Raw genomic sequence first — 27,286 nt, forward strand, 5'->3', positions numbered from 1 at the left:
TTTTTGTAAGGTGGAGTGACTCGGGATTCACAGTATTCATACAGCTATGGGTTATACTTGCTTGTTGTGAGCAGGATCAGGAGGGCTCCTCTGTTGCACTTTGAAAAGGTTATGGCAATGGGAAGCCAGCGTATGACCTAGTCTCTCCTTTCATCTGTCGATTTTACAAAATGTCACTCTATTGAACAGCTTCCGGAGGCAAACTAATAGCAGTCTGATCAACAACAGGCTGATCTCTTTAGCTGAAAGATTTCCAAGCAGGTATATCTCTCAGAGGGGGGAGGTTATTAACATGGGCTACCATTACTTCCCCCTATAGTGTGAAGAGCTTCACTCTCTGGTAACCAGAGCTGATATTGTGATGTCATATTCCACCGATGCTTAAGAGCCAGCTTCATCAGTGATGTCACAGTGGCTTGACTGCCCTATACTTCACTAACTTTTATTACATATAGAAGTGATTTTGATTTCTAGAGACATTTCTTTTTTCTTTAATTAAGGGGAGGAGTTATAAATGTGGGATATTGTTAAGACATAATCCTCTAGATTCTATATAGTGCAATTTGAGATGCGTGCGCAAACCAGGTTGTATTCTGATTAGTGTGCTAAACTTAATTATCATAACAAGTCAATCAGTGCTAATTGCTACTTAACAAGTAATTATTGACACTAATTGGCATTAATTAGAACTTACACGCACAACTTTCTAAGCATATTTTATAAAGTGATGTGCGTAAATTCAGATTGGAAAAGGGGTGGGGCCATGGAATGGGTGTGTCATGGGTGTTTCTAAAAACTACGTTCACTGTTACAGAACACACCTGCTCCAAGCCTAATTTAGGTGTAGGAATTCCAATGACTAAATTTAGTCACACGGATGGGCCCTAGACATGTTCTCTAAACCGCTCCTAACTTTAGGTGTAGTTTATAGAATACACCTAGGCATATTTCTTTCAGCACCAATTTTTAAGGCACCATATATAGAATTTAGCCCATTATTTTACTATTAACCTCAGTAATTAGCAGGGCCGTTCCTAGGGGGGGCTGACACCCGGGGTGGATCGCCGATGCGCCCCGCCCCCCAGGTGCAGCCCCCCCCCCCGGATGCAGCGTGACCCCCCCGGCGAAAGGACACCCCCCGCGAAAGAACCCCCCTAGGAACGCCACTGGTAATTAGTAACTAGGTCTCATAGCACAACATAAGACCCATGCTAACACAGCGCATGTTTAAATGGTAGCCCACATTAATAAATATGCTCCAGAATCTGATGTTCCTTTACAGTATACTCCTCTCATACCCCTGCCTTCTAGGTATTTTAAAAGGTTTTTATCAATATATTCTGACCCTTCAATAGAGGTTGCTCAGTGTCAGCGCTTGACAAATGTGGGACTTCCCAAGCACTCAGAGATGAGAGCTATAGTGGTCCTAAATGCTGGACTTCTACAAGTCTTTTGTTAACTCAGTGTCCTTCTTTCCTTCCTCTCCTCTCATTTTCATTTCTGATTCACTCTTCTTTACTTTTTGGCAGAAACTGAAAAATAGTTTGACTCTACTGAACTGCCACTTGCATATTTCATTTTAGGGGGGATTTTTTGGGAGAGAAATTTCCCTCTGCCCCACTTTAGCTTTCAGCCCAGTTGGATTCAGCCCCAACCCTGTTTCTTGCCATTTACACAATGGTGTTGGGGAGGAGATATTCATAGCCACCAACATTTCCCTTCATCTTCACCCCTCTTGGTGAAACAAAACAGCTCAGTCCCTGATTTCCTAAAGAACCCAGAGCAAGTGCAATCTGAATCTCACCAGTAAGTGTCAGTGTTGTGCAACGCTTGGGATTTCCTTCCTCTGGAAGCTGTGAACACTACTGCACCATTAATAATTGCAGGCTGAAAAGTAAAAATGAAGGAGTAGCTCAGCAGTTAGAGCATTAGACGGAGAACCAAGGAATCGCAGCATTCAAATCCCTTTTCTCCCACTGATGATCCTTGTGACACTGGACAAGTCATTTCACCTTCTGTTGCCTCAGATACAAAATAACATTGTAAACCCACATGGACAAGGAGATAACTTGTGTACCCGGATGTAACTCAGCTTGAGCACAGTCTTGGAAGAGGTGGGTAACAAATCCAAAAACAGGGCACCAAGAATCAAAGCTGAGAGCTACCACTGGCCAATTAAGCTAGGCTAATCCACTGCAGTTTTATCTCCAAATGATTGTTTGAAGTTAGCATGGACAGTGCCATGACAATCAAGCTGATGTCTGTGGACTTGTTCATAATTAAAACAAACAACACACACATATACATTTTAAAATGAGAAAAAAAACTCCTAAGTGACAGAGATTTGGAACAGAATGTTGCAGCAGCCAAAGTATGTTCAGTGTTAGCCAATGAAACAGTGGCGTAGCTACGGGTGGGCCTGGGTGGGCACATGCCCACCCAATCTTGGCTCAGGCCCACCCAGCTGCAGTGCCACAGTGCTCTCTTCCCCCCTTTCCTCCATGGTGTCCTATCATCTGCACTCCGATCTCTGAACCTCTTCCCTTCCCAGTGTCAGTACAGGTGTCCTCGGTGCCTGCAGCGATTCATTCTTGCTGCTTGCGCTGGCCCTGCAGGCTTCCATCTGTTGTGTTCTGCCAGACAGGAAACAGGCAATGATGTCAGTGAGGGTGAGACATGGCAGATGGAAACCTGCGGGGCCGGCACAAGTAGCCAGAATGAATTTCTGCAGGTGCCAAGGACACTTGTACTGACATCGGGGAGGGACGGAGTTCAGAGACAGGAGCGCAGATGCTGGGACGCCGCAGAGGAGAGGGAGAAGGTATGGGTAGATGGAAAAATAAAACCTCTTATGTTCTTAAAAAATATCTCTGGGAAGATATTTGTGGTGTGTGGTTGGGGGGGGGGGGGGGGGCACGTGTGTATGGAAGGGTCCATCCAATTTACCTCTGGGCCCATCCAAAACACCTAGTCTGGCTACGCCTCTGCCGAATGAAACAATTAAAGTCTCCTTCTTAACCTCACCCATTATTACTAAACTCCATCAGCCAGGGAGCTGCTGTGCTCTAGTTTCAGACATCTATGGTAGTGTTAGTCTCATGTGTCCCATGCTACATACCAGATAAACATCAACACAAAAGCAGAGCGGGTGAGCAGGATGTGAGGTGAACCTTTTCCCTAAGAGGTTCTTTTACAAAGTTACGCTAGAAAATGGGCTTATCATGTCCTCACACAAGCCTTTCCAGCATGACAAGCCCATTTTTTGTGCAGCTGCCATAAAGGAATGTTTATTTGTTTTAATTCTGGCCATGTGCATTAGTGCGGTGGTAATGCCAGCATGCTAGCTGATTAGCACATCTCTTTTTTGTTTGAGCTGATTAGCACATGAATGCCCATCCTCTGACCCTGATACGCCCCCTCCAAAAAAAAAAAAGATAAAAAATAAATACAACATGCTTAGCACGTGAAGATGATAAAACTAAACATTAACTCATAGGATGTGGAAAAATCTTTTCAAACAATCTATTTACACAATACACTTATTCCCACTGAAATGAAAATGATACGATGAATGGTATTGCCTATATCTTAAACAATCCACTATCTGAAAGAGGAGAAAAAAGAACCTCACAGAGCTCCTAGACTAAGGTAACGACTATCGGAGCTTAATCGGATGCAAAAGCTATCCTCTGTTCATCATAGACTCAGAAAAAACCTTGTTAATTTTGCACCTCAAACCAGCAAAATTTATTGAAAGAACACTTATCTTTCATGCTGGAGATTAGATCTCGTCCCCTTCTGCCACACCAAGCCAACGGTGGCCAGCGTTTCGAGAAAACTGCTTCAGGGATACCATTCATCGTATCATTTTCATATCAGTGGGAAGATGATAAAACTAACACAGATGATTTAGTGCGTCCTGCGTTAGGCCAATTTTGCTTTGTTAGACGTGCATTAGCACTTAAGGCAGCTTAGTAAAGAACCCCTAAGCATGCAAAATAGAAAAATAGGAAGGAAAACCAACTCAGAAATGTTGACGTGTTCCCAGTTCTGTAGTTTGAATACTGTAAGGCAAAATCTTAGAGTTTAACAGCAGGATGTGAGTTCTGGAGTGAGCCACTGCATGCAAGTCTTGTGATCCCAAGGTCCTTAAGAACATCAGACCTACAGATCCAATAACCTGAGCCAAATCAGAAGTGGTTAACCTTGATAATCCTACCAAACTATACACCTGATAGCATCCTGTAAACGAGCAACCTTGTGTTTAAAAATCCTGGGGTTGAAGCCAGGCTTTCCTGCCACTCTGGAGTACCATTCCCAGTCTAAGCCTGCTCCATCCGCCACCTGTCTCATGAGATTTTAAGCAGACTCTGGGTTAGCAAGGATCGCTGTCCTGATTATTGGCTTAAGGCAGACCTGGAGTTCTTCTCATCCCTCCTCTCCCCTTGTAAAAATGAATACTTTCCTGAATAAGAATGATCATTCAGAAAGTGAAGGTTTACAAACTGTTCTTTCCTTTTTTTTTTTTTTGAATGCAAGCTTGAGAGCGAGAGAGAGAGAGAGAGAGAGAGAGAGAGAGAGAGAGAGATCTATATCTCTATCTATATACCCACATATGCTTACATATTAATATATAATTCCAAGAAAAGGATCAGAAACCAAATCATATGCTTGGAATTTAGTGGTGCAGATGTCTGTGCTATGAATGTTAAATTCAGAGAGGGCTGGAAGCATGGAGGCATCGTGCCAGGGACAGAGTGATAAAAGCTGCTTTAGTACCTTATACTGAAAGGTATCTATTCACTTCTGCCTGACCATTAAACAGCTTTTGATTTTAAAATGATTCCGCATGGCTGAAACTCGGTACTATTGAAAGAATGGGCATGTCCTTGTAGTTTGTAACAAAGATGCAGGAAGTGGTGCAAAAAGAGACAAGATAGTCATTAAAAACCATGACACCATCCAGATCTCAGCCTACCAAAAGAAGCTTAGTAGAATGTCCAACTTCCAGATGTTGGCATGTTGAGGGACATTTCTGAGATCTGTGTGTTGAGAATGAGGAACTCATCTTAAAGCCTCCTGACAACATATAAAATTGGATGAATTTTGCAAAAGCTGACATTTACCTTATTTTAAGCAAATTCTCCTTAAATATAGGATGGCTGACCATCCTATTTGCTAGTGTATCAGGTAATTGAATATTTTGCATTGCTTATTCCGGAGTCAGGACATTTAATTGAACTGGTTTCACTAGGGATGATCCAACCAGCTATATCCAGAACAAATACTAGTCAAAATTGGGATATCTTGGGTTTGGATTTTCATTATGGGGCCCTTTTACTAAGGCGTGCCTAAAAATGGCCTGCCCTGGTGTAAGTGCATGTTTTGGACGCACGCAGGTCATTTTTTTCAGCGCGCCTGGAAAAAAGGCATTTTTATGTGAAAATGGACATGTGGCAAAATTAAAACCAACGCGCGTCCATTGTCGGCCTGAGACCTTACCGCCACCCATTGACTTAGCGGTAAGGTCTCACACACTAACCGAGTGGTGAGCAGCCAGCGCATATAAACTGCCGATTACCGCCAGGTAAGCGCTACATGGTAGAAAATAGAAAATATTTTCTACCGCATGTTTTGGACGCACATCAAAAATGGAATTACTGCCTGGGGCATGCAGTAGCCGGGTGGTAGATCCAGTTTGGCATGTGTTGGACGCGCATAGGCTTTAGTAAAAAGGCCCCTATGTTTTAAAAGTTTGCTCTAACCTTGATATTAAGATCTGTCTCACAAGCTGTGGGGGAGGTATCAGGGAAAAGCTCAGTACTAGTATAGAGAAAGGTGATAAAGAAAATTCCATAGGTGTTAATAGGTGACTGCATGGGCTTCCTACCTTATACACCTTAAAGAAAAGCCACTTTCAACTCAATAGAGTTTATCCTGATTCTTTAATTCAAAGAAAGTGAAAGTTCTTAAGAAAGCACACATACAGGAGATTGTACGCATATTGTATTTATCGCAATAGGATTTAATAATAATTTAAATACTAGTAAATTAGAGCACATATCCTAATGGTGTTAGATATGAGACAATTTCCTTGGTGCTTCCTTCCACACAGCAATTGAATTCATTTACATGCCCACATCTTCTGTTATTCAGTAAGTAATGAAACTTTTCCTAAATATGGTTCTTGATTGAGTTGGACGCATGTTGGACACCTGTTGTGGTGACTGACCTGGGCTGCAAGTCAAGCTCTGCAAAGTTGGGCGGTGTTTTTCTACCATCTTCCTCATCCATTGCAAATCTTCCCAGGTGAGCATATTTTACAATAGTTTTATATTTCCTTAACTTTGATAAACATTCTCATTCACTGGTATGAACACTCATTCATCTTGCAGTCAAAACTTGCAAGAGGTGTAAATGTGGGTAAATACAAAACTGGGAGTGAAGGTTCTAAAAGGCTCCATTTTGAAGAGGGGAATGCTGGAAATCTTAGTTTTAAATCTATGCTGTATGTATTTGAATCCAGCCAAGTAATTTTATCTTCTTAAGCCCTTTCTTGAATCTTTTTTTGCCATTGTCTCTTGGGGGCAATGTTTCCAACTGCGCACATATGCGCACATAAAAATGACAGTAATGAACCTCACTCCTAAGCCAAGGTACTGTATGTGGACTTTGATCTCAGTATCTCAAATTTACTGCTAACGTGAGTTGCCTTGGTACTTGCATCATACTAAAGACAGCTTCCTTCTGAAGTTCATAAGATGTAATGTGTATAGGTAACCTATCCAGGTATGCTTCAAAATTCATTTAAATCTAGCTTGTGGCACCTAAATGAATGGGGACTATTTCTGTGTATTTCTGCCACGTTTTCTTGGTCTCAGACTGCATTTCTTGGTATTTAAAGATCTTTTCTCTCTCTACATGATTCACAAAATGAAACTTGGGATTGGCACTAGTTTTCTCTTTTACCACTATGTCCAGTTTCGTCACATCCAGCTTTTCATCTGTTGGAATGGGGATATCTCATGTGATCATAATCTCTTCATTCTCCATAATTTTCTTAGGGTCATGATCCCAGTGCTTTTCTGGTACAGAGGTGTAACGTTTGTAAAATTTCCAATGGATGAGACATACCACTTTGTCATGCATAAAGTAATTTTCTGCCATCAAAACTTTGCACCCAGCTATGAGATGGGTAACTGTTTCAAGTTCTTTCTTGCAGAATCTACATATGTCTGCTATACCAGTTTTTTCTAGACTTGCTGTGAACTACCTCATATGTAATCCAATGTCTTGGACTACAACTATCAATCGCTCATCCCTCAGTTTCAATTCATCTCTCCTTAACCATTTTCTTTGAGACCCTGGCCTTATTCTCTTATCTTGTCGAGTCTCTGTTGGCCCAACAAGGTCATAATAACCATGGTGTTTCTATCTTCTTTTGCCCCTCCCTTTCAGATGGTATTGGTATGGTCCAGAGGTGGCTGCATGTATATTTCAGAGCTGTAGGGATTACAGAGTCCACTAGAAATGTATATGAAAGAGGCTACAAAATCAAACTGCTCTTCTTCCTTTAGAGAAATTTAACTTTCTGAGCATTAAAAATTTATTGCTGAAGCCCTCTCAGCTATTTTTGTGATGGATCTAACAGCAGAAATGGTAATATTTAGCGCCAGTAGCTCTGCTGTGATTCCCCACTGAATGCTCAGCAGGAACTGGACCTGATGTTACTCTAGAGCTGAAGCTGCAATACCAATATAGAAATTTTAATTGAAGTCACAAGTGTACTTTAGCAGTGACATATGGTAAGCTGTCAACAAATTTGCAATTGCCAACAAATGGCATTTCTTGAAAAAGGAAGCTTTTTGAAACAAATTGGTGAGACTAGTGCGGCCTCAGTGATTTTCTCACAATGAAGCAATCTCGGTGCTTAAAGTTCATGACACCAAATTCCCAAGCCCAACATTTGCTTCTGTTTTGGAGAGGCATATTATATAGAGAGGTCAGTAACAATGGGAAGTATTAGATGTGATGTAGGTTCATATGTGGCATTTAAAACTGTCTCTTGTCTTCTAGGCAACAAGCCTTTAAGTGGAAAAGCCAGATTATTTACAGATTCTGGCTTCGAGCAGGAGGTCCAACATGCTGAGGAGATGGGATGCAGTCCACTTGTATAGAAAAGGCACATGATTTTCATCATACTTATTGTGCACCAGTTAACTTAAAGCTAAAAAAAGAGGATATTCCTTTGTGAGGCAGTAGAGAGATTCTCTTTGAACACAAACATGTTCATTAAATCCTCCAGTCCATTTGTTTATCAAAACTCTACAACCCAACAGAAGGTTTATATAAACCTTTCTTGGGTGTCCACAGTCATGAAGCTGGTAAAGGAGGCGTGCTATAAAATATAACCCATGGTCTGTGTAGTTAAATGGGTGTATCTTCTCGAGTCCTAAGCCTGCGTTTAGCATGACCTCCTGGAAGAGCACACAGTGCCACCCTTGCGTCCACTGAAAAGAAAATGATGTCCTACCTCCATGGTCAATGGCGGCTGTGTTTTATCCAGTTTCTAATTGTCCACTTTTGCCCAGAGCATCTTTGTACAACAAGTCTGAGCCCAAAATTGGCATCCTTGGACATCTCAACTTCTAGGCACCTTCCAGTGTCTCTGCTAATGATTGGACTATTCTGTATCAAAAAAACCCAACAAGAACAATAAAGCTAAATCATCATCACTAGAGAACAAGATTCCAAAAAGGACAGCTGTGACTGACAGTGTTTTTGCCTTATTTGTACTTCAGACCATAAATTATATAGTGCCCAATATTCAAATGAATTATGCTCTTAACTCTGAGAGTTATCCCCCGGATTCTACATAGTGTGACTTAAGTTCTGCGCGCAAATCTGGTCGTATTCTGGATTTGTGCACACAACTTAATTAGTTAACAATCCAATGTGTGCCGATAATTGCCAATTAACAAGCAAGTATTGACACTAATTGGCATTAATTAGAATTTACAGGCACAACTGTCTAAGCACATTCTGCAACATGATGCACATAAATTCTAAGTTGCATAGTTGAAAAGGGGGCATGGCCATGGGCGTGGAATGGGCTGGTCATTGGCATTTCTAAAATCTATGCACAATATAACAGAATACACCCATTCTGTGCCTAATTTAGGCTTTGGCATTGACACCAAGATTTACTTGGCGTAACTTCCCGTGACTAAATTTAGTTGTGCGGATGGATGCTCAGCGCATTCTATAAACCACACAAAAATGTAGGCATATTCTATAAAGTACACCTAAATTTAGGTGTACTTTATAGAACATGCCTAGGCGTATTTTTTTCAGCGCTGATTTTTTTAGGCATGTTATATAAAATCTAGTCTTATGTTCATAAATTGGCCTCTTTGAAAATTTACTAGGGCTGCGTGCGTAAATTTTTACTCAAAAGATCACCAAGGAGTTGATATTCAAAGTAATTCGACCAGGCAGGAGAAGCTCCAGTCCAGTTAAATCACTTGTGTGGAACTATCCATTAATATTCAGCAGGTATTTAACCAGCTGGTGCTCCTGAATATCAGTACTAAAGGCTAAAGCCATAGCTAGCAATTTTGTGGGTGACTGGGGGCAGGGGTGGCCCAAGGAAAGATGCCACCTGAGGCAGGGCTGAAATACCGCCCCCCCTGGGCTGAGATGCCATTCCCTCCCCCCGGGCCAAGTTCTGGCATCTTTTCCCTTCCTTCCTCCACCCCGTTCCCCGAGTTTACCTTCTTTCTTCATGTTCCAAAAGCCGGCGGTGGCAGGCGCAATTCCCATATGCTGCCCTGTTGCCGGCACCAGCCTCTTCTCTACTGCAGCTGCCTCTGAGGAAACAGGAAGTTACATCAGAGAGGCAGCCGCGTTAAAGAGAAGAGGTGGGTGCCAGTGGCAGGGCAGCATATGTCAACTGCGCTTGATGCTGCTGGCTTTTGGAACATGAAGAAAGAAGTTAAACTTGGGGAACTGGGTGGAAGAAGGAAGGGGGAGATGCCACTCACGAAAGAATGCCAACTGAGGCCCCCACCTCAGGTGGCCTAATGGCCAGGCTGCCCCTGACTGGGGGCACAGTTGGCACTTATCTTCCAGGTTCTATATATATGCAACTTGAGTTATGTGTGTAATTCAGGTTGTATTCTGCGTTGCGTACGCAACTTAATTATTTTCACAAGCCAATCAGCACTGATAATTGCCAATTAACAAGCAATTATTGACACTAATTGGCTTTAATTAGAATTTGCATGCAAAACTTGCTAAGTGTATTCAGTAAAGTGATGAACATAAATTCTAATGCATGCTGTCAAAATGGGGGTATGGAATGGGTGGATCATGGGCATTACTAAAAATTATGCTCGCTGTTATAGAAAACATCTGCTCCATCCTTAACTTAGTTGCTGGCATTTGTGTAAATTTTCACAACTAGATTTAGTCACGTACCTAGGCATATTTTTTCGGTGCTGATTTTTACGGTGTCATATATAGAATCTATCCCTATGTGGTTAAGTGTTGATATTCAGCACTTAATCGCTTAAGCTAATCAGACAAATTGGACAGTCCTACCTTTGTTGGGCTTCACTTAGGCAATTAAGTGATGGACATCAAACTTAACTGATTAAGTGATAGCAGGCTGCACATAACCAGATGTTCAATGCCAGTACCCGGGCATAGTCCAGCATTGAATGGGCATAATGCCGGTGGTGGCCAAAAAAATGCTGACTGCTACGAACTGAGGGAGTAATATTCAGCTGGTGGCAGTCAGGTTTTTAAAAAATGCTGACCATCGCCAGGCAAATTAGCCCCACATATTCAGTGCTGCGCCATGTACACACACTGGCATTGAAAATCAGGAGCTAAATCTGGTGGTCAGATGCCAGTTATGCGGGACCTGGCTGAATATTGACCGGGACTCATATAACTAGTTTTGCATCATAAGTCCTCCCAATCCCCCTCATGGACCCCCCAAAAGAGCCCACCTCTTATCTACCCTCTCCCTCCATCTTGAAAGTCTCAAACTTCTCCTCACCCCTGGTGACTCCCCCCAACCCCCTCTTGGCCTACCTGATAGCCCTGGTCAGGGGTGGACTGACCATTCAGGAAACCAGGCAGTGCCTGAGGGCTCAGAGGCTCTAGGGGGCCCAGAGGTTCTGCCTGGTTGCCTGCTGCCACCGCACCACATTGCAGCCTTCCCTGGTCCTACCTTGAAGGGCCTGGTGGTCTAGTGGCCTCTGCAGGGGTAGGAAAGAATCCCACTCTTTCCTTCCTGCTGCCACTGCTCTGTATGGTGGTGCTGCAGCCACTGCTGTGTTTTAAAAATGGCTGCCAAAATGGTAAGTTTCAGCAGCCATTTTGAAAAACATGGTGGCGGCATGCAGGGTTATGGGCATTTTGTTGGAAATCAAATCAGGAAAATACAATATCAAGTATTCTTCTTAACAGCAGACAGGGATAAACAAGACTTCTTCTTTATGCACAACAGTTGTTGTGTCTTAGTAACAAACCCTAAGATGTAATGAGATGTTACCTGTGAAAAATCCCATAGCCTCTGGGCAGGTCTAGACACGTTCTCACATTTCTTCAGTGTGGGCGTCCTTCCTTTTCCATCATCCACTAGACATTTCGTGTCTGGTAAAAATGCTGTAGAGCCCAGGGGTCCTAGCTGTAGGAGTCCTTCAGAGCTGTAACGTACAAGCTGAAGGAAAGGGGAAAAGATGTGAGTACTCCTGAGTCATTTGTAATCTGAGTAAGTTATGATATCCCAACACTAATTTCTGTACCAAAAAATGTGGCAAAAAGTTTACAGTAATAATCCAGGTTCACACAGCAGATTATACATAAATTGCTAATTTTATTATCCCTATCACCTGTCAGTAGAGCCTTGTAGAAAGGGGACCATTCCCCTACCCCCATAGAATTAGTCACTATATTGCTACCTTATGAAATTCATCTTCACTTCTGCATTATATTGCATGAAATGCTGATACAGTAATTGTTTTCATTCCTGCTGAATGGAATGGAGTCATTTTACGCATGTTATGATGTACTACAGCAGCCCAACAATCTTACTCTGAGAAAATGTTGCTCATGCCAGACTTCCACCAAACTCCACGTTTTCCAAATCACTTTTTCCCATATTAGCCCCAAGAAAACTGAGGTAATTGATATGCAAAGTATAAACACTTTCAAAAACATTGAACAGGGATTGATTTAATGAGGGCACAATATGAATGTGTTATGAATGTGTTGTGCAGTTCTCAGAAACTCCAACAGAGGCTATTCATAGCAATGATTCCTAATTAGCATGCATAAAATAAACATTACTGAAAAATCCACAAGAACATGCTATACAACCAAAGTGGCCACAAGAAGAAAAATAAGTGATTTATAGAGTAGAGACTTTGAGGTTGTAAAAGGAAGGGCTGGGGTAATTAACTGTGTCTTAACTCACACTAAAAATAACTATTTTACTCCCAATATGGTAAACTAACAAGTTGCAAATTTCTGCAGTGTTAAAAAAAGCATGCAGACTAGAAAACATGTGCACAAAGCCATGGTAATATGAGCACAGTTTCCTGCATCTCAGCGATGATTGGTCCTTTGTCAGTGAACTGACAAATCACTGTTGAATACTGATAAGGGACCAATCATTGTAGAGATGCAGTACATAAAAAAAGTATTAAGTGCTTTTATAGTGGCAATTAATATTAAGACCTCAAGCTCTTCTTCCACCCATGGGGCTTGGTGGGCTGCTTATGGAGCTAATGTGCATAAACTCTTTGAATTGAGCATGAAAGAGAATTCCAGAAAGTGACAGTGGTCGCACAACTGAAATAGCTGAGGATGTCGAGGAAAGCACACTGCACCGACTGTCTGAATAAGAAGCTTAACATGTCTACACTTTGTGTGACGATGCTTGTTTTCTAAGTCTCTGGAAATCAGCTTGACAGAAGAGATCGGTTTGACATTATCCACCCAAGGGCCAGGCACAAGTTCTGAATTTTAAAAAAGGCAAAGGATCTCATCTTTGTGAGATGTTACCAGATCGATAAATAGATGGTGCCTTGCCAAATTCCATGTGAGTAGTTTAGAATATCTGTCCAACCTAATTCATAATCAAAGGTGGCGAAGTGTGCAGCGTGCAGACCTCTACATCACCTGTAAAAATACTGAAAGACTTGCCATGTTGATGAAGTATGGCGGGCTTAAACTGCACATTTCTTTAACTTGAAACTGCTCATCATCCTAAACCCAGATTATTGCTTGCTTCCTCAGTATGTGCAAAAGAACCTTAAACGTTAGACTCCTGTAGAATCAGGCTCCACATTAGCCAAGCAAGCCTAGCTTAACCATTAGGTAAACGAGATAATCTCCTAGGGTAGCAGCTTCTGGGGGGGGGGGGGGGGGGGAAGCTGCTGTAAAACAAAATACTGTCATTCTGTGGTCACAAGGTACTTGTTTTGTACCTGGGGCAATGGAGGGTTAAGTGACTTGCCCAGAGTCACAAGGAGCTGCTGTGGGAATCAAACCCAGGTTCTCAGGCCACCACACTAACCATTAGGCTACTTCTCCACTCATCAGGCTTGTCTATCCTCAAGGGCTGCAAGCAGACCAGGTTTTCAGGATATCTCTAACGAATATGCATGAAGAGGTCTGTATACAATGGATGTAATGGGCAGGGAAATCTTTCTCGTGCATATTCATTAGGGATATCCTAAAACCCTGGTCAGCTTATGGCTCTCAAGGATTGAACTTGGACAAGCCTGCAATAGATACTCATAGCCATTCAAACTCAAAGAACCATCAGTGTATACCTGGAGTTCTCAACACAGTCCTCTGGACTAGCCAGTCAATTTTTCAGGATACTCAAGATGACTATGCATGAGATAGATTCCATACAATGAAGGTAGTGCATGCAAATTTCTCTCATGCATATTATTGTGGATATCCTGAAAACCTGACTAGCTGGGAGTGTGCTGAGGACCGGGTTGATCATTTGCAAATAGCCCATTTCCATGGGCAGTCATGGGCTTTTTGGAAATTACCCTCAATACATATGTACATACAGAACAAAGTTTAATATTTAAAAGTGTGATATCTATGTATTTTTGTAGGATTGTTATGCATTAGCTGATGGTGGGATGATTATGACTGTAGAGTTTAATTATGAATCACTTGGGGGAATGGGGCATGAAATGTCATTGAAGGGGGGGGGGGGCTTAAGGCTGAAGATTTTCCTAGGGTATCTAATACCCTTGCACTGGCCCTGTAGCCAAGCTCTCGAGAGAGCTGTGCTATATGTCCCCTTGCTGAGGATTATTGTTGGCTAGACTAAGTTGGGAGGGCAAGTGAAAATAGAAAAAATGACTGCTTGTGAATGAAGGTTCATAGTGCCAACTGGTTCTGATTGAGCTGGAAGTTTGAGAAGAACAGGAAAGCACTGCTTACAAAATAAATGAAAAGAAAAGAAATATAGCTTCAGATCCTAACCAACAGTCAGGTGATCTGTACCAAGAAGTCAATCCATGATCTAACCATCCATTCATAATTACCAGCAACTGAACATTCATCTGTCAAAGAAACTCAGTGACAGAACTAGGATATTCTATGAAACAGTGAATACCTATCCACAAGCAATAGGTTTGACTGACAAGAGCTGTCACCTGCTTTCTTTGATGATACATTATTTCCATAATTCCAGGTGATCACTTACCCACATTTAAATTAGTATTTGAAATGACATATTTTAGCCAGCTTCCAGAGTGGTAGCTGTATTAGTTCGTAGCAGCAAAAATGACAAAGAAGCTTGTGGAAACTTGAAGACTAACTAATATGTTGAGGCATAAGGTCTCAAGGACAAGAGTTCACATCATTAGAGAAGATGGTGGACAACTTATAACTCATTCTTGGTAAGCCACAATGTTTGTCAGGTTGATTAATTTCCTAATAGCTTTTCATCACCTCCGGGGCATGATGAACTGATCCTGGACAATGCTTGTTCTAGCTTTCAAGATGGATGCTGCATAAAAGGGCAAAAGCGTCAAGGGTTAATTTCTCAAAATATTGTGTAAGGGAATGGAGAAAATTACAAAGGGCCAAGTCTAATATTCACAGTGAAAATATTTGCAGTGGGATATGATGAAGCCTTTGGAAAAATGGAAAATTTCTGACGTGTATAAAAAGAAGCGGTGTCCATAATGTGTGATTTAACCAAGATGAATACTATGAGGACAGACCAAAACTGTTCAAAAGAAAAGAAGTGTGAACGAGTGAGAAGACATTTTTGAGTCCCAATACCTTGGCAGTTTTTATTCTTTCTTTGACCATCCAAAATGTAGGGCACAGAACTCAGCACACCCTTTTCTATGCCAGACATAGATTCTTTAAATATATTAATAAAGCTTGCTTGGCAAGATTGATATATACCCTGCAAGGTCCCAAATTTATCCTACAGATTCGGGACAAACACAACCACAAGGGCCTTCTATGATCATTTTAAGAACTTTTATGGTCCTTCTGCTAGGCAAGACCAGATGATGCACCAGTTCTTTCAGGACTTGTGACTTCCTATTTTAACCGAAACAGCACTTCAAAACGTAAATGAAACTCTTTGTGGACAGGAAATCACCAAGGCTGCAGGACAATTAGCTCCTCATAAAACCCTGGGAGTGGAGGATCTTTCCATACAATATTATACAATTTTAGAATATCAAGTGATACCAACATTATTAGCAGTATTTGAGGATGCTTGTGAAAACCAGCAGTTTCCTTATAGACTTAATGAAACACTAATAGTGACTAGTCCAAAGCCAGGTAGAGACCTGCAATCTATAACTTCATATAGACCAATATCATTACTGAACATGGATAATAAAAATGTATGCAAGAATGTTGGTCAATCTGTAACAAACTATTCTACTCTTTTTGATTTCTCTACATCAGGTGGGCTTTGTTCAAGGGAAAGAAAAGTGGGGTGCCTAATATTAGAAATGTCATATAGCAGCAATACATGAAACTAAACTGAGACGGATTGATATGGCATTAATTAGTCTAGATATTGGAAAGGCATTTGACAGTATGTCTTGGCCATACTAATGGGCGGGCCTCTCACAATTTGGTTTTCAGGGGAATATTTGTCTAAAATACAAACTTCATATGCTCAATCCTAAGCATGAATTCAAATGAATGGATGTGTTTCTTCTCCTTTTCCCACAGAAAAAGGAACACATCAGAGCTGTCGGTTATCAGCCATACTCTTTGTATTATGTATGGAATCGTTGGCTCAAAAACTATGACAAAATGAATTGTAGGGATCCAGATTGGAACTTCCTGAAACCAGGTGCAATTTCCAATTTGGGCACACATCTCCAGTATTCTATGATACTGCATGCAATTTGATAATAATGCAGGTGATGTAATATGTATTTTTAAACATTATTCTCTCCCATGCCTTCAGAACATTTTTTGATCCAGCAGCTCACTGACTGTGAGTGAGACCCTGATGTAGCCCCCAAGGCTCTGCTAGTCTTCCTTGGATAGAAAGCTATGCAGCAGTTTGATTCCTAAGCTTTATTTGCTTCTTCAAATGAGTGCAGTGGGGATGAAGGAAGGGTGTTTGAGGATGAGCCAGTTTTCTGGTAAGAGGACATGGACTTTGCTTCTAATGAATCCCTGGAGGAGAGGGAGAAAATTCCTAACATGCACATATTGTAATGAGAGCTGCATTTTCTAGTGTTCTCCTCATTATCCAAAGTAGAGTATACACAGCTCATGTAATATGCATATACAATTCCCTTAATATTCAGACAGTAGATACAGTATGATGATGTCACCTACTCAATGCAGGTTCAGATTATGCCTGGTCCATATTGGTTTCCTCCAGCCATCACTCCCTTCATGCATAGACTTGTAGCTTCAAAGTGCTCAAGAAAATCAAGTCTATTATAGGCAGATATCAACTGATCTCAGTGCTGGGATTGTTCATAAATAAACTTAGCTGTCCTTTCAAAAATCAACTAAGAAAAAGGATCAAACAAAACCCAGTAAGGACTAAAAGTTCATGGAAAGCAGTCTCGGTCAACACTCCCTTGACACAGTGCAGGAGTTTACCACCTGTCTTCTGACCCTCAGGAATTTCAGGCTTCAATCACACAGGGCAAGAAGGTAGTTGAATTTCAAGGGGACCTGCCTGCCTCACATGATTACAAGCATAGGATTCCAACACTGTACCCCCTCCCCCAATGATGGTAAGAATGTGGGCAACAGATTCCCATGCAGCTTAGAGGGAAAAGCAGTCTGAAATTATTTTAACTAAAAAAAAAAAACTGAGGATCTTTGTGCCTTCTCCATAACCAATTCATATTCTGTTTGATCACACTGAAGATGATTTTATTCCTTATTTAACACTACAAAATGCAGGCTGTCAACACCTCTCTTGCTAGACGTTTTGATTAGAGTTTTTGCAGCTGCTGCCCTCACACTGAATTGTGTAAATTGTGGCTGAGAGATACAAGTCTTTCAGCTGTGTAATCATTAATTAATGGGGCTCTATGAATGCAATTCTAAGCAATGCTTATTCTAAATTGTTTAGGCTGGATAAAAGAACAATCCCCTCGAATAACTGTTGCATGTATTACAGAATTAAAATTTAAGAAAAGCACCAGGAACAGAGACATGGATGGCATCCTAGATTAGCTTTCCTACTTTTCTGATATTCTTTAATGGAACCTGTTTTGTAAAAATTTGAGGGTAAATTTCAAAGTGATTCTCATGAGTAAAATGTGTTTTGATCCACTAGAAAATCAAACGTGGTGTGGAAATACTAATTCCACATACACAAAAAAATGACAAAATGATATATATAAATTTTTTTGTTACATTTGTACCCTGCGCTTTCCCACTCATGGCAGGCTCAATGCGGCTTACATGGGGCAATGGAGGGTTAAGTGACTTGCCCAGAGTCACAAGGAGCTGCCTGTGTCTGAAGTGGGAATTGAACTCAGTTCCTCAGGACCAAAGTCCACCACCCTAACCACTAGGCCACTCCTCCACTGTTGCTACTATTTGAGATTCTACATGGAATGTTGCTATTAGCAACATTCCATGTAGAAGTCGGCCCTTGCAGATCACCAATGTGGCCGCGCAGGCTTCTGCTTCTGTGAGTCTGACGTCCTGCACATACATGCAGGACGTCAGACTCACAGAAACAGAAGCCTGCACAGCATGGAATGTTGCTAGTAGAATAGCAACATTCCATGTAGAATCTCCAATAGTAGCAACATTCCATGTAGAATCTCCAATAGTATCTATTTTATTTTTGTTACATTTGTACCATGCGCTTTCCCACTCATGGCAGGCTCAATGCGGCTTACATGGGGCAATGGAGGGTTAAGTGACTTGCCCAGAGTCACAAGGAGCTGCCTGTGCCTGAAGTGGGAATTGAACTCAGTTCCCCAGGACCAAAGTCCACCACCCTAACCACTAGGCCACTCCTCCACTAAATGCTGCACTGACTAACAAAAAGTGCACAAAAACATGCACTGCAGTACGGAAAGGAAAAAGGCCTCAAAGAGCTCCTAGGTATTTAATAATCCGACGGAGCTGAAACAGATCTTTATGATCTTCTCTTCATCATCGGCCAAAAAACCTTTCGTGGTACCATGAACCTTCACTTCTTATAGTGATAAGCATTTATATATATATATATCATTTTGTCATTTTTTTGTGTATGTGGAATTTTTGAGTTGTTGCTAAAATGTGTTTTGCCCATGATAAAGTGTTGTTTAAAATTTGAAAATACCAAAAGGAAAAAAAATCTGTGAATCTTATAACCCAAAATGTGTCCATCTCATGTGTGGATAAAACTATACACCATTATTCCACAGCACAGATTCCTTTATTTATATTTATCGGTGGCATTCCCAGGGGTTGGGTTACGGCTGGGACTGAAACCATATACAAACTTCCATATTTTCAAAAGTGTGCACACTAATTTGTGTGGAAGAAATTACAAGTGCCTTGCTGATTTTCAAAGTGAAAATAGGTACATACATTCATTTGAAAATTAAAACATAGCTTCAGGCAATATGAAAAATTGCCATAGATATTTCAGTATCTAAAAACTGAAAGGAGTGAAATGTTGTTATTTCACAGAATTTTGCAATGACAAAAATAAATCCTGTTTTCGTGATTTTGTAGGGTGGATTTGTACATTTCTATCCGTGGTTATAAAAGTTCTGCTGCACAGCACTCGAACCTTCCTTCTCTAAGCATAAGTGATCCCAACAAGCTAAGCATTCACATACATTCTAACTATATTAGACTCTTGGAGTGAAAACATTTTCCACTTAATTAGCTGTTCTAATTTATCACCTCAATCAAAGGCCATTCAGTTAAAAAGTGTGCCCTTGGACTGTCAGATGAGTGTCTGCCCTACAGTGAGTATGCTGGAGGTGAAGGGCTGGAGAAATAAGGATGCTTTCTCTTCCTCCAGTCCTCCTCCCAAACTCTCCTCTGTTGTACTGTAATAAGATGTTACCTCTCAGGGATTCACAAACAATTAAACACAATCAGGCAGCCTTTCCTGCTGGCACAACACTTTCCGCCTTTCCACTAATGAAGAAGCTGGGGCCTGGCTCCAGTAGTCCTTGCAACTCAGCTCCACTTCATTTCTGAGCCCATGATGAGGTCAGAAATTGGTTCTGCATAGATGGCTGTGCATTAACAGGGGTTTAGATTTAATCTGCACATCAAATGGTGCACAAAACAATCGCACTGGGAATAAAAGGAACAATCCTTGCTTCATTCAAACAGTTTCAGACTTTCATTTAAAATTAAAGAGCCATTAATACAAGAGTGAGGTGAAAATTTCCCATTAGACACTGGAGGTATTTCCGAAATAAATGTAATTCTCCCATTATAATATGTATTGCATTTTGATTTTCATGATTAATAGGATTGTACACCCACTTTAGGAAACTGTTGTAAAGGCAGCTAAAGAAATTGGTTAATTAAAGTAAGTATGCCTTCAGGTTGAGTTTGCCAATTTACTGATATCCATGCTGCTCAACTGACCTTCAAAGCAAGCTGATTGGTTAATCATTTTCTGTTACTCTATAAGATGGCGATATAGTAAATGTTTGGTTATTTTATTGCAGTAAAAACTGTTTTAAGGGCCCTTTTACAAAGATGTATTAAGAAATGGGCTTAGCATGTTTTAACTTTCCCACGTGCTAAGCCCATTTCTAGCATGACCCTAAAATAGAGCTCTTTTTTTTTTGCATTTTTCCCGCGCACTAGGGCCTTTTTACCGCAGTGGTTAAAAAGACCCCAGGCACATATGAGCATGGGGTAAGAGAACCCTTATCACATGGCCATGTGATGGGGAGCCCTTACCGCCACCCATTGAGGTAGCGATAAGGGCTCCTGCGCTAACCTGGCGGTAACTGGGCAGTGCATGGTGATGCCTGATCACCGCTGGGTTACCGCCGTGCAGGCCATTTCTGGGGGTTTTCTTTTTCCCCTGGAAATGGAGTAGGACTACTGCCGGTGGCTGCGTTGGGCCGGAGGTAGTCCTGGAAGACTGAGCGGTAAGCCCGCGTTAGGCTTACTGCCGCTCTGTAAAAGGGTCCCTAAATAACGCTTAAATGTGATTTGTGGTATGCCTTTTTTCCTGCTTAATGCATTTTGGTATCAAGGCTCCTTTTTTCCACACTGCAGTAAAAAGTGGCCTTAACATGTCGTTATGTGGGTCATTCCCATGCAATAAGGCCATTTTTACTGCAGGGTTAAAATGGCCAATTTTTCCTATTTTCTCTATTAATGGCCACGTGCTAATTTTTCCACTAATGAGTGGCCATTAGTGCATGAACTCCTACTGCCACCTATTTTGTATGAACCCATATGCCAATTGGTTAGCGCACATTAATGAGGCTGCGCTAACCAATTAGTGCAGAGCACACCAACTCTCTGCCCCCAGACCTGCCCCCAGCAGTAAAAATTAAATTTTAGTTTTTTAGCAAGTGGGTAGCACATGCTGATCCTAAAATAACCACAAGATGCCTGAGCGCACCCTGCGGTAAGGCCTTTTTAGCTGCAGTAAGCACACACTAGTGCTTACCCAGCCTAGTAAAAGGACCCCCTTAGTATTCTAAACCACTTTAATACTTAATATACGTGGTGGTATAACAAACGAGAAATCAAATCAAAAATGAAATCAGATGCCAAACTTAAAAGCAACATCAGGAAATACTTTTTCACCAAAAGGGCAGTGGATGCTTGGAACACTAGGTTGGTAGGGATAAAAACCGGGATAACAACATAAGCTCTCGTTTAGACTACTGCAATCTGCTTCTTGCTGGCCTCCCACTTAGTCACCTCTCCCCTCTCCAGTCGGTTCAAAACTCTGCTGCCTGTCTTGTCTTCCGCCAGGGTCGCTTTACTCATACTACCCCTCTCCTCAAGACCCTTCACTGGCTCCCTATCCGTTTTCGCATCCTGTTCAAACTTCTTCTACTAACCTATAAATGTACTCACTCTGCTGCTCCCCAGTATCTCTCCACACTCGTCCTTCCCTACACCCCTTCCCGTGCACTCCGCTCCATGGATAAATCCTTCTTATCTGTTCCCTTCTCCACTACTGCCAACTCCAGACTTCGCGCCTTCTGTCTCGCTGCACCCTACGCCTGGAATAAACTTCCTGAGCCCCTACGTCTTGTCCCATCCTTGGCCACCTTTAAATCTAGACTGAAAGCCCACCTCTTTAACATTGCTTTTGACTCGTAACCACTCGCCTCCACCTACCCTCCTCTCCTCCTTCCTGTACAAATTAATTGATTTGATTTGCTTACTTTATTTTTTGTCTATTAGATTGTAAGCTCTTTGAGCAGGGACTGTCTTTCTTCTATGTTTGTACAGCGCTGCGTACGCCTTGTAGCGCTATACAAGTGCTAAATAGTAGTAGTAGTAGTAGTAGTAATATGGATTTCAGGGGTCCTTTTACAAAGCGATGGCAAGCCTAACGTGGGCTTACCACTTACTAAAAGGGAAGTACCGCCAGGCTACCGCAGCAGCCCGGTGCTAGTTCCCACCCCCAGCTCATGTCATATCTGGCGCTACAAAAATATTTTTATTTTTGTAACCAGCGGGAATTGGGCTGTGCTGCTTGCTGCCCGGTTACCGCCAGGTTAGTGAGGAATACCTCAATGGGTGGCGGTAAGTGCTCCCCCTGAAATGACCATGCGGCAAGTGCCTCACGTGTCGCATGGCCATTTCCTGAAAAAAACCTCAAAGACCTGCTTTTTACCTGCTGCGGTAAAAGGGGGCCTCAGCGCGTGTCAAAAACGTGCGCCAACACCAACACAGGCCCCCTTTTGTTGCAGCTTCATAAAAGGGGCCATGAGTAAATAGAGGATCTCTATATAGCAAGAGGATGGAATCAAAGGAAAACTTAAATAACTTTCCTACTTCAAAAAACTGCACAGAGGACTGTAACCTGTACAGAGCGGCAGGTAGAATCCTAAACAAAGGCATAGAAAAGTGCAACCTGAATGGAGTAGCTGATACAGTTCTAGGCACCTTACTGGTCTTTTACAATGGTACTATGCAAATCTATCTGGCCTAGAGAAATCCGGTACGAACACGGCAATTGAAGCAATCATGAAGTGTTAGGCTCTTTTTTAGTGTTCAGCATTTTCTGTGGTTCTACTAATTGACAGCTCCATTGATGTCAAGAGACTCATATTTGGTTGCCCTAAAGCCACAAGACTGTTGCACAGGTCAACCACACACTACCAGAATTCTGGTCTAAGGTGGGCCCAGCAAAGTAGCACCGCAGTAGCACTGCATATGGTATATGGTCAGATTTGTTTCACAATATTCTGATGTTCATGAAACTCTGCGACATGCATTTGAGTGACGAAAGAATCGTAAGGGTTACTGCACCTGAGAGGACATCCCGTGGCAGGGATAGAGGATGGCTTTGTCATCGTCTTCTGAACCTTGGTCTAGACAGTAGCCACTGGCTTTGCTGTTGCGTACCTAGTTTCAAACAAGAGCAAATTGCTTTAAGTTGCCTTAGGATGTATTTTGCCAAATGTTTGACTAGCTCTTTCAGGCTGCTTCATTGCAGGCCTGCATTTTCAGAGAGGCTGTCGGATGAGTCCTTATGTTTGCAAGAGAAGGTGACTCTCACCAAAATAGATTATAGATGATGCAACTGATTTAGCTGAAGGTTCCAAGAAGGAAGGTTTCTTTTTAGCTCAAGGGGTATCTTTAATATGAGAAAATCCTCATATTTTTCTTTATATATTTTTATGGCTTCTTAGCCTTTTTTTTCCCCAATAATTAGTGAACTTCAATTTGAATGGATTGACCACCAAATTAATAAAAGGTCATTTGCTGCTGTTGTCAGCATTAGCTACATGTATGAAAATTGATGCCTAAAAAGTACATTATGATGTCATCAACTGTGCAGCAGTTTGCTCTGTTATGACATCACATGAAATGACAAAACAGGTATTTATTTACCTCACTTTTACCTTTGTAGTATAGCAGTCATACTTTTTTTTTTTTAGCCCTGTTACCCTCTACATTGATCGTTTTTTCTTTCTTTTAAGTTTCCTCCATGAATATATTAGGTGATGCAGGTGTACTGGAGCATCCAAAACTGGAACTATGCCCTTTGCAACACTCCCCCTAGTGTTCCCACCCCAGTCACTGTGCCACAGTCATGCAAGGGAGATAATGGAAAGGGAGTAACTTTTTTTTTTTTTACCCCCAGCTCCCTTGTGCCTTGCGTAGCCAAACTGCTTGCACAGCAGTGGCGTAGCCAAGGGTGGGCCCAGGTGGGCCCGGGCCCACCCACTTTGGCCTCAGGCCCCCCAGTAGCAGCCCACCTATGATGTGGCTGGCAGGGATCCCCAAGCCCCACCAGCCAAAAACTCCCAACAACTATCCCTCCTGCATACTTTTTAAATAGCAGATCTTCACCTGCAGCGAGCAGCAACTGATACATAGTACTCGCACTAGCCCCCCAGCCTTTCCTCTGATGTATTCCCTCCTATGCGGAAACAGGAAGTTGCATCAGAGGGAAGGCTGTGGGGCCAACATGAGCAGTGTATATTCACAGCCAGATTTTTGTGAAAATCTGCAATTTAAAAAGTATGCAGGGGAGAGGGTATGTTTGAGAACCATATGGTAAGCAGGTGAGAGAGGGAGAGATCAAATCACTTGTGGGACAAGGTGGAGTTCTTCTGCCCACCCATCTTGGGCCTGGGCCCACCCAAAATTGGGTGTCTGGCTACGCCCCTGTTGCACAGCCCTCAGCTTCAAGAAATCAGTCCTATTGATTTAAAGTTTGCTGTACTCCATTCCTCCCCTGGTAGACACTGCTTGTGCAACTTAAATAAAAAGTGTGAATACTTGTAAAGCGAAGTTAACAGGGGCCCTTGAATCTTTTTCTCATACTTTCCTGGGTAGTATGTATGTACATTAGTATAGCAGACTACATTCACTTTTATTTGACACAGATTAAAACCCCTGTCCAACTGATAATATTTCATGCACATACCTTACAGACTTGATTTACAGGTATTCTAGTACAAAAGTACTTCATGCAAGTGGCTATCAAACCGATCATGCCTTGGTCAAGTGACAAGAAGGGTATATGGAGCAATGCCATACCTCGCCATAAGTGATAGTATTATTGTAAACTCTCATTTCTGGGTAGACGTTTTCCAGATACCACTTAAAGCTACGGCACTGCAGACGTTCCCTTAATGCTATCCTTTCAGAGACATCACCAAAGTCTACTCCTGGGTTCTGGAAAACAGAGAGGGAGATATTGAGAAATTCCAGCACACTGATCTTTAATTTAAAATTCACACCACAGTCCCGCCTCTTCCCATGAATTCCTTATTTTTGGTGGTTTCATTTCAACACCTTACTAACTCCAGGACAATGCTCTTGTTCTGTCCCCCGAAAGCCTTACACTAGTTTATAGTGTGGTCCTAAAATGCCTTTACTGTTATTCTCACTTCTAAGGATTTTTACTGCTGCAGTCCTCACTGCAAAGATATATCAGCAATGCATCATGTGAAATGTAGTCTACATGTACTGCACCCACCCCTGCTTGTTTGTGTAAAGTCTGTTACTAATGGTCTATTCTCCTGCAAAGACCTCCTCCCTTTCTCAGTCAAGCTTGGCTCCTTTGTTTACCTGCTATCATTTTCTGATTATTCTTACTATCTCTGTCCTGATGGGTCAGCCAGGGTATGACCTTTCTCTCCAATCCAGGACTGCCCTCTGGAACCACCTCTGCAACCTGATAGCAGGTTCTGTCCCTATTAGTCCCTTTACCTCCCCCTCCTCACGCTTGTGTGTGGGGCTTTTCCTGACCACCCTGTCTCCGTGAGGCACTTTCTCCTTCTTGCCTCCACAGCAATTGTCTTTCTGTTCCCCTGAAGAAAACTCATCTTTTCACCTCGTTCATTCTTTCTCATAAGATATTGCACAAATTCAGCACCTCATCTCTGAACAGCTTCCATCTATTTAATCACATTCCTATCTCTGCAACGTACTTCCCTTCTTTAGATTTCTACCTCCATCTACCCTTGCAGCTCTCAGAACTACGAAGCCTTTTGCTGTGGGGCATGAACTTCTGAACATTTACTGACTGTGAGTAAACTATCTACATTTAGTCAATAAAGTAAATTTCAGAGGTTACACTTCTTGGATATTAAAGCCTTAAGAATATTATGCCTTGACGGCTCTCTCTGAGAAAAAAAAACCTCATAAAGAAGTTCACTCAACCTATCCTGGCTTATGAAAGGGATTCATTGCTGCCACAGTATCTGCAAGCCAAACCCTTTTAAGATACTACCCCCCAAAAAGACTATAATATCCTTCTTTTAGCAAACATCCTTTTCATGAAAAACGTCTCTATATTGTGCCATCACTGGAACAGCGTGGGGTGCTATTAGACCTATGATCAGAGATAATGCATGCAAATTTAAGCAGCACAATTATCTCTGATCATGGGGTAGAAGTGCGGGAGAATTGTGCCTGAGCATGCACTCAGCACAGTTTTCCCACACTTGTTTGACAGGTCTGGGCTGTCAAAAGCCCAAACCTGTCAAACACAGGGGCTGGAGGTCCATGGGACCACCAGGCCCTGACTACCCCTGCCCAGAACAATGGGGGCTTGAGGTCCGGCGTACCTCCGATTCCCCCCGATGATCCACCCCCCCCCCAGGTTCAGGGAGGGCTGGAGATCCGGTGGGTCTCCAGCCCCCCCAGCCCCCCAGCAAATGGCCCCTGGTGGTCCAATGGGCGCCGACCAAGCCCCCCCAGCGACAGGGGGGCTGGAGGTCTGCTGGCCCACCGGTCCCCCCTCCCCAACCCAACCCCCAGCATTGGCAAGGGTCCTTGTGTGATGGTGTCACTCCATCCGCAGCCCACCCGCCCTCCCTCCCTCTCTCTCTGTACACCCGCCCCCCCCTACCTTGGTTGGAGGAGGGACGCAGCCTGCCTCCCTCCTCTTCCTTCAATGCCGCAAATGGCGGCTCCCAGCCCTGCCCAGTGCATCCTGGGATGCGCTGGGTGGGGGCTACACACCATATAAGGGAGTTTCAGAGTAGAAGATAACAAGTGGTGTTGCATAGAGATCATGGATGACAATAGAATTAAGCAAACAGATATAGGAAGAAAACAGTTCAGAATATAAGGTAAAGTGATGATGTATTACATTTACAGTTCTTGATTGTTGTGGTATGCCTTGTTGAAGAGATAGGTCTTCAGAGATTTACAAAAGTTGATTAGTTCGTAAATTGTTTTTAGGTTAAGCGGTAATGCATTCCACAACTGCGTACACATTCCACAACTGCGTACACATGTAGGAAAAGCTGGATGCATGTGTTAGTCTGTATTTTAGACCTTTACAGCTAGGGAAGTGAAGATTAAGGAATGTGCGGGATGATCTTTTAGCATTCCTGGGTGGCAAGTCAACCAGGTCTAGCATGTAGGTCGGGGCATCTCCATGAATGATTTTATGAACTAGAGTGCATACCTTGAACGCAATATGTTCTTTAAGTAGAAGCCAGTGTAACTTTTCTCTTAGGGGTTTTGCAGTTTCATATTTTGTTTTTCCAAATATGAGTCTGGCTGCAGTGTTCTGGGCTGTTTGAAGTTTCTTGATAATTTGTTCTTTACAACCAGCGTAAAGTGCATTGCAATAATCTAGGTGACTTAGCAC

The 27,286-nt window shown here is 42.3% G+C and overlaps 1 protein-coding gene across 2 annotated transcripts in view; it reads right to left on the reverse strand.

Moving 5' to 3' along the window:
* Nucleotides 1-8,541: 8,541 nt before the first annotated feature.
* The window catches only part of GALNT9 (polypeptide N-acetylgalactosaminyltransferase 9), a 369,632-nt gene continuing 350,887 nt past the window's right edge, over nucleotides 8,542-27,286 (reverse strand). For both annotated transcript variants that reach the window (XM_030218539.1, XM_030218540.1), the window contains 4 exons: nucleotides 24,718-24,855; nucleotides 22,978-23,073; nucleotides 11,564-11,731; nucleotides 8,542-8,688 (listed from right to left, as the gene is read on the reverse strand). In XM_030218539.1, coding sequence (XP_030074399.1) covers nucleotides 8,542-8,688; nucleotides 11,564-11,731; nucleotides 22,978-23,073; nucleotides 24,718-24,855 — 549 coding nt within the window. The remainder of the gene's footprint in view (nucleotides 8,689-11,563; nucleotides 11,732-22,977; nucleotides 23,074-24,717; nucleotides 24,856-27,286) is intronic.

The sequence above is a fragment of the Microcaecilia unicolor genome, chromosome 11 (genome assembly GCF_901765095.1).
Source record: "Microcaecilia unicolor chromosome 11, aMicUni1.1, whole genome shotgun sequence".
NCBI classification, from domain to species: Eukaryota; Metazoa; Chordata; class Amphibia; order Gymnophiona; family Siphonopidae; genus Microcaecilia; species Microcaecilia unicolor.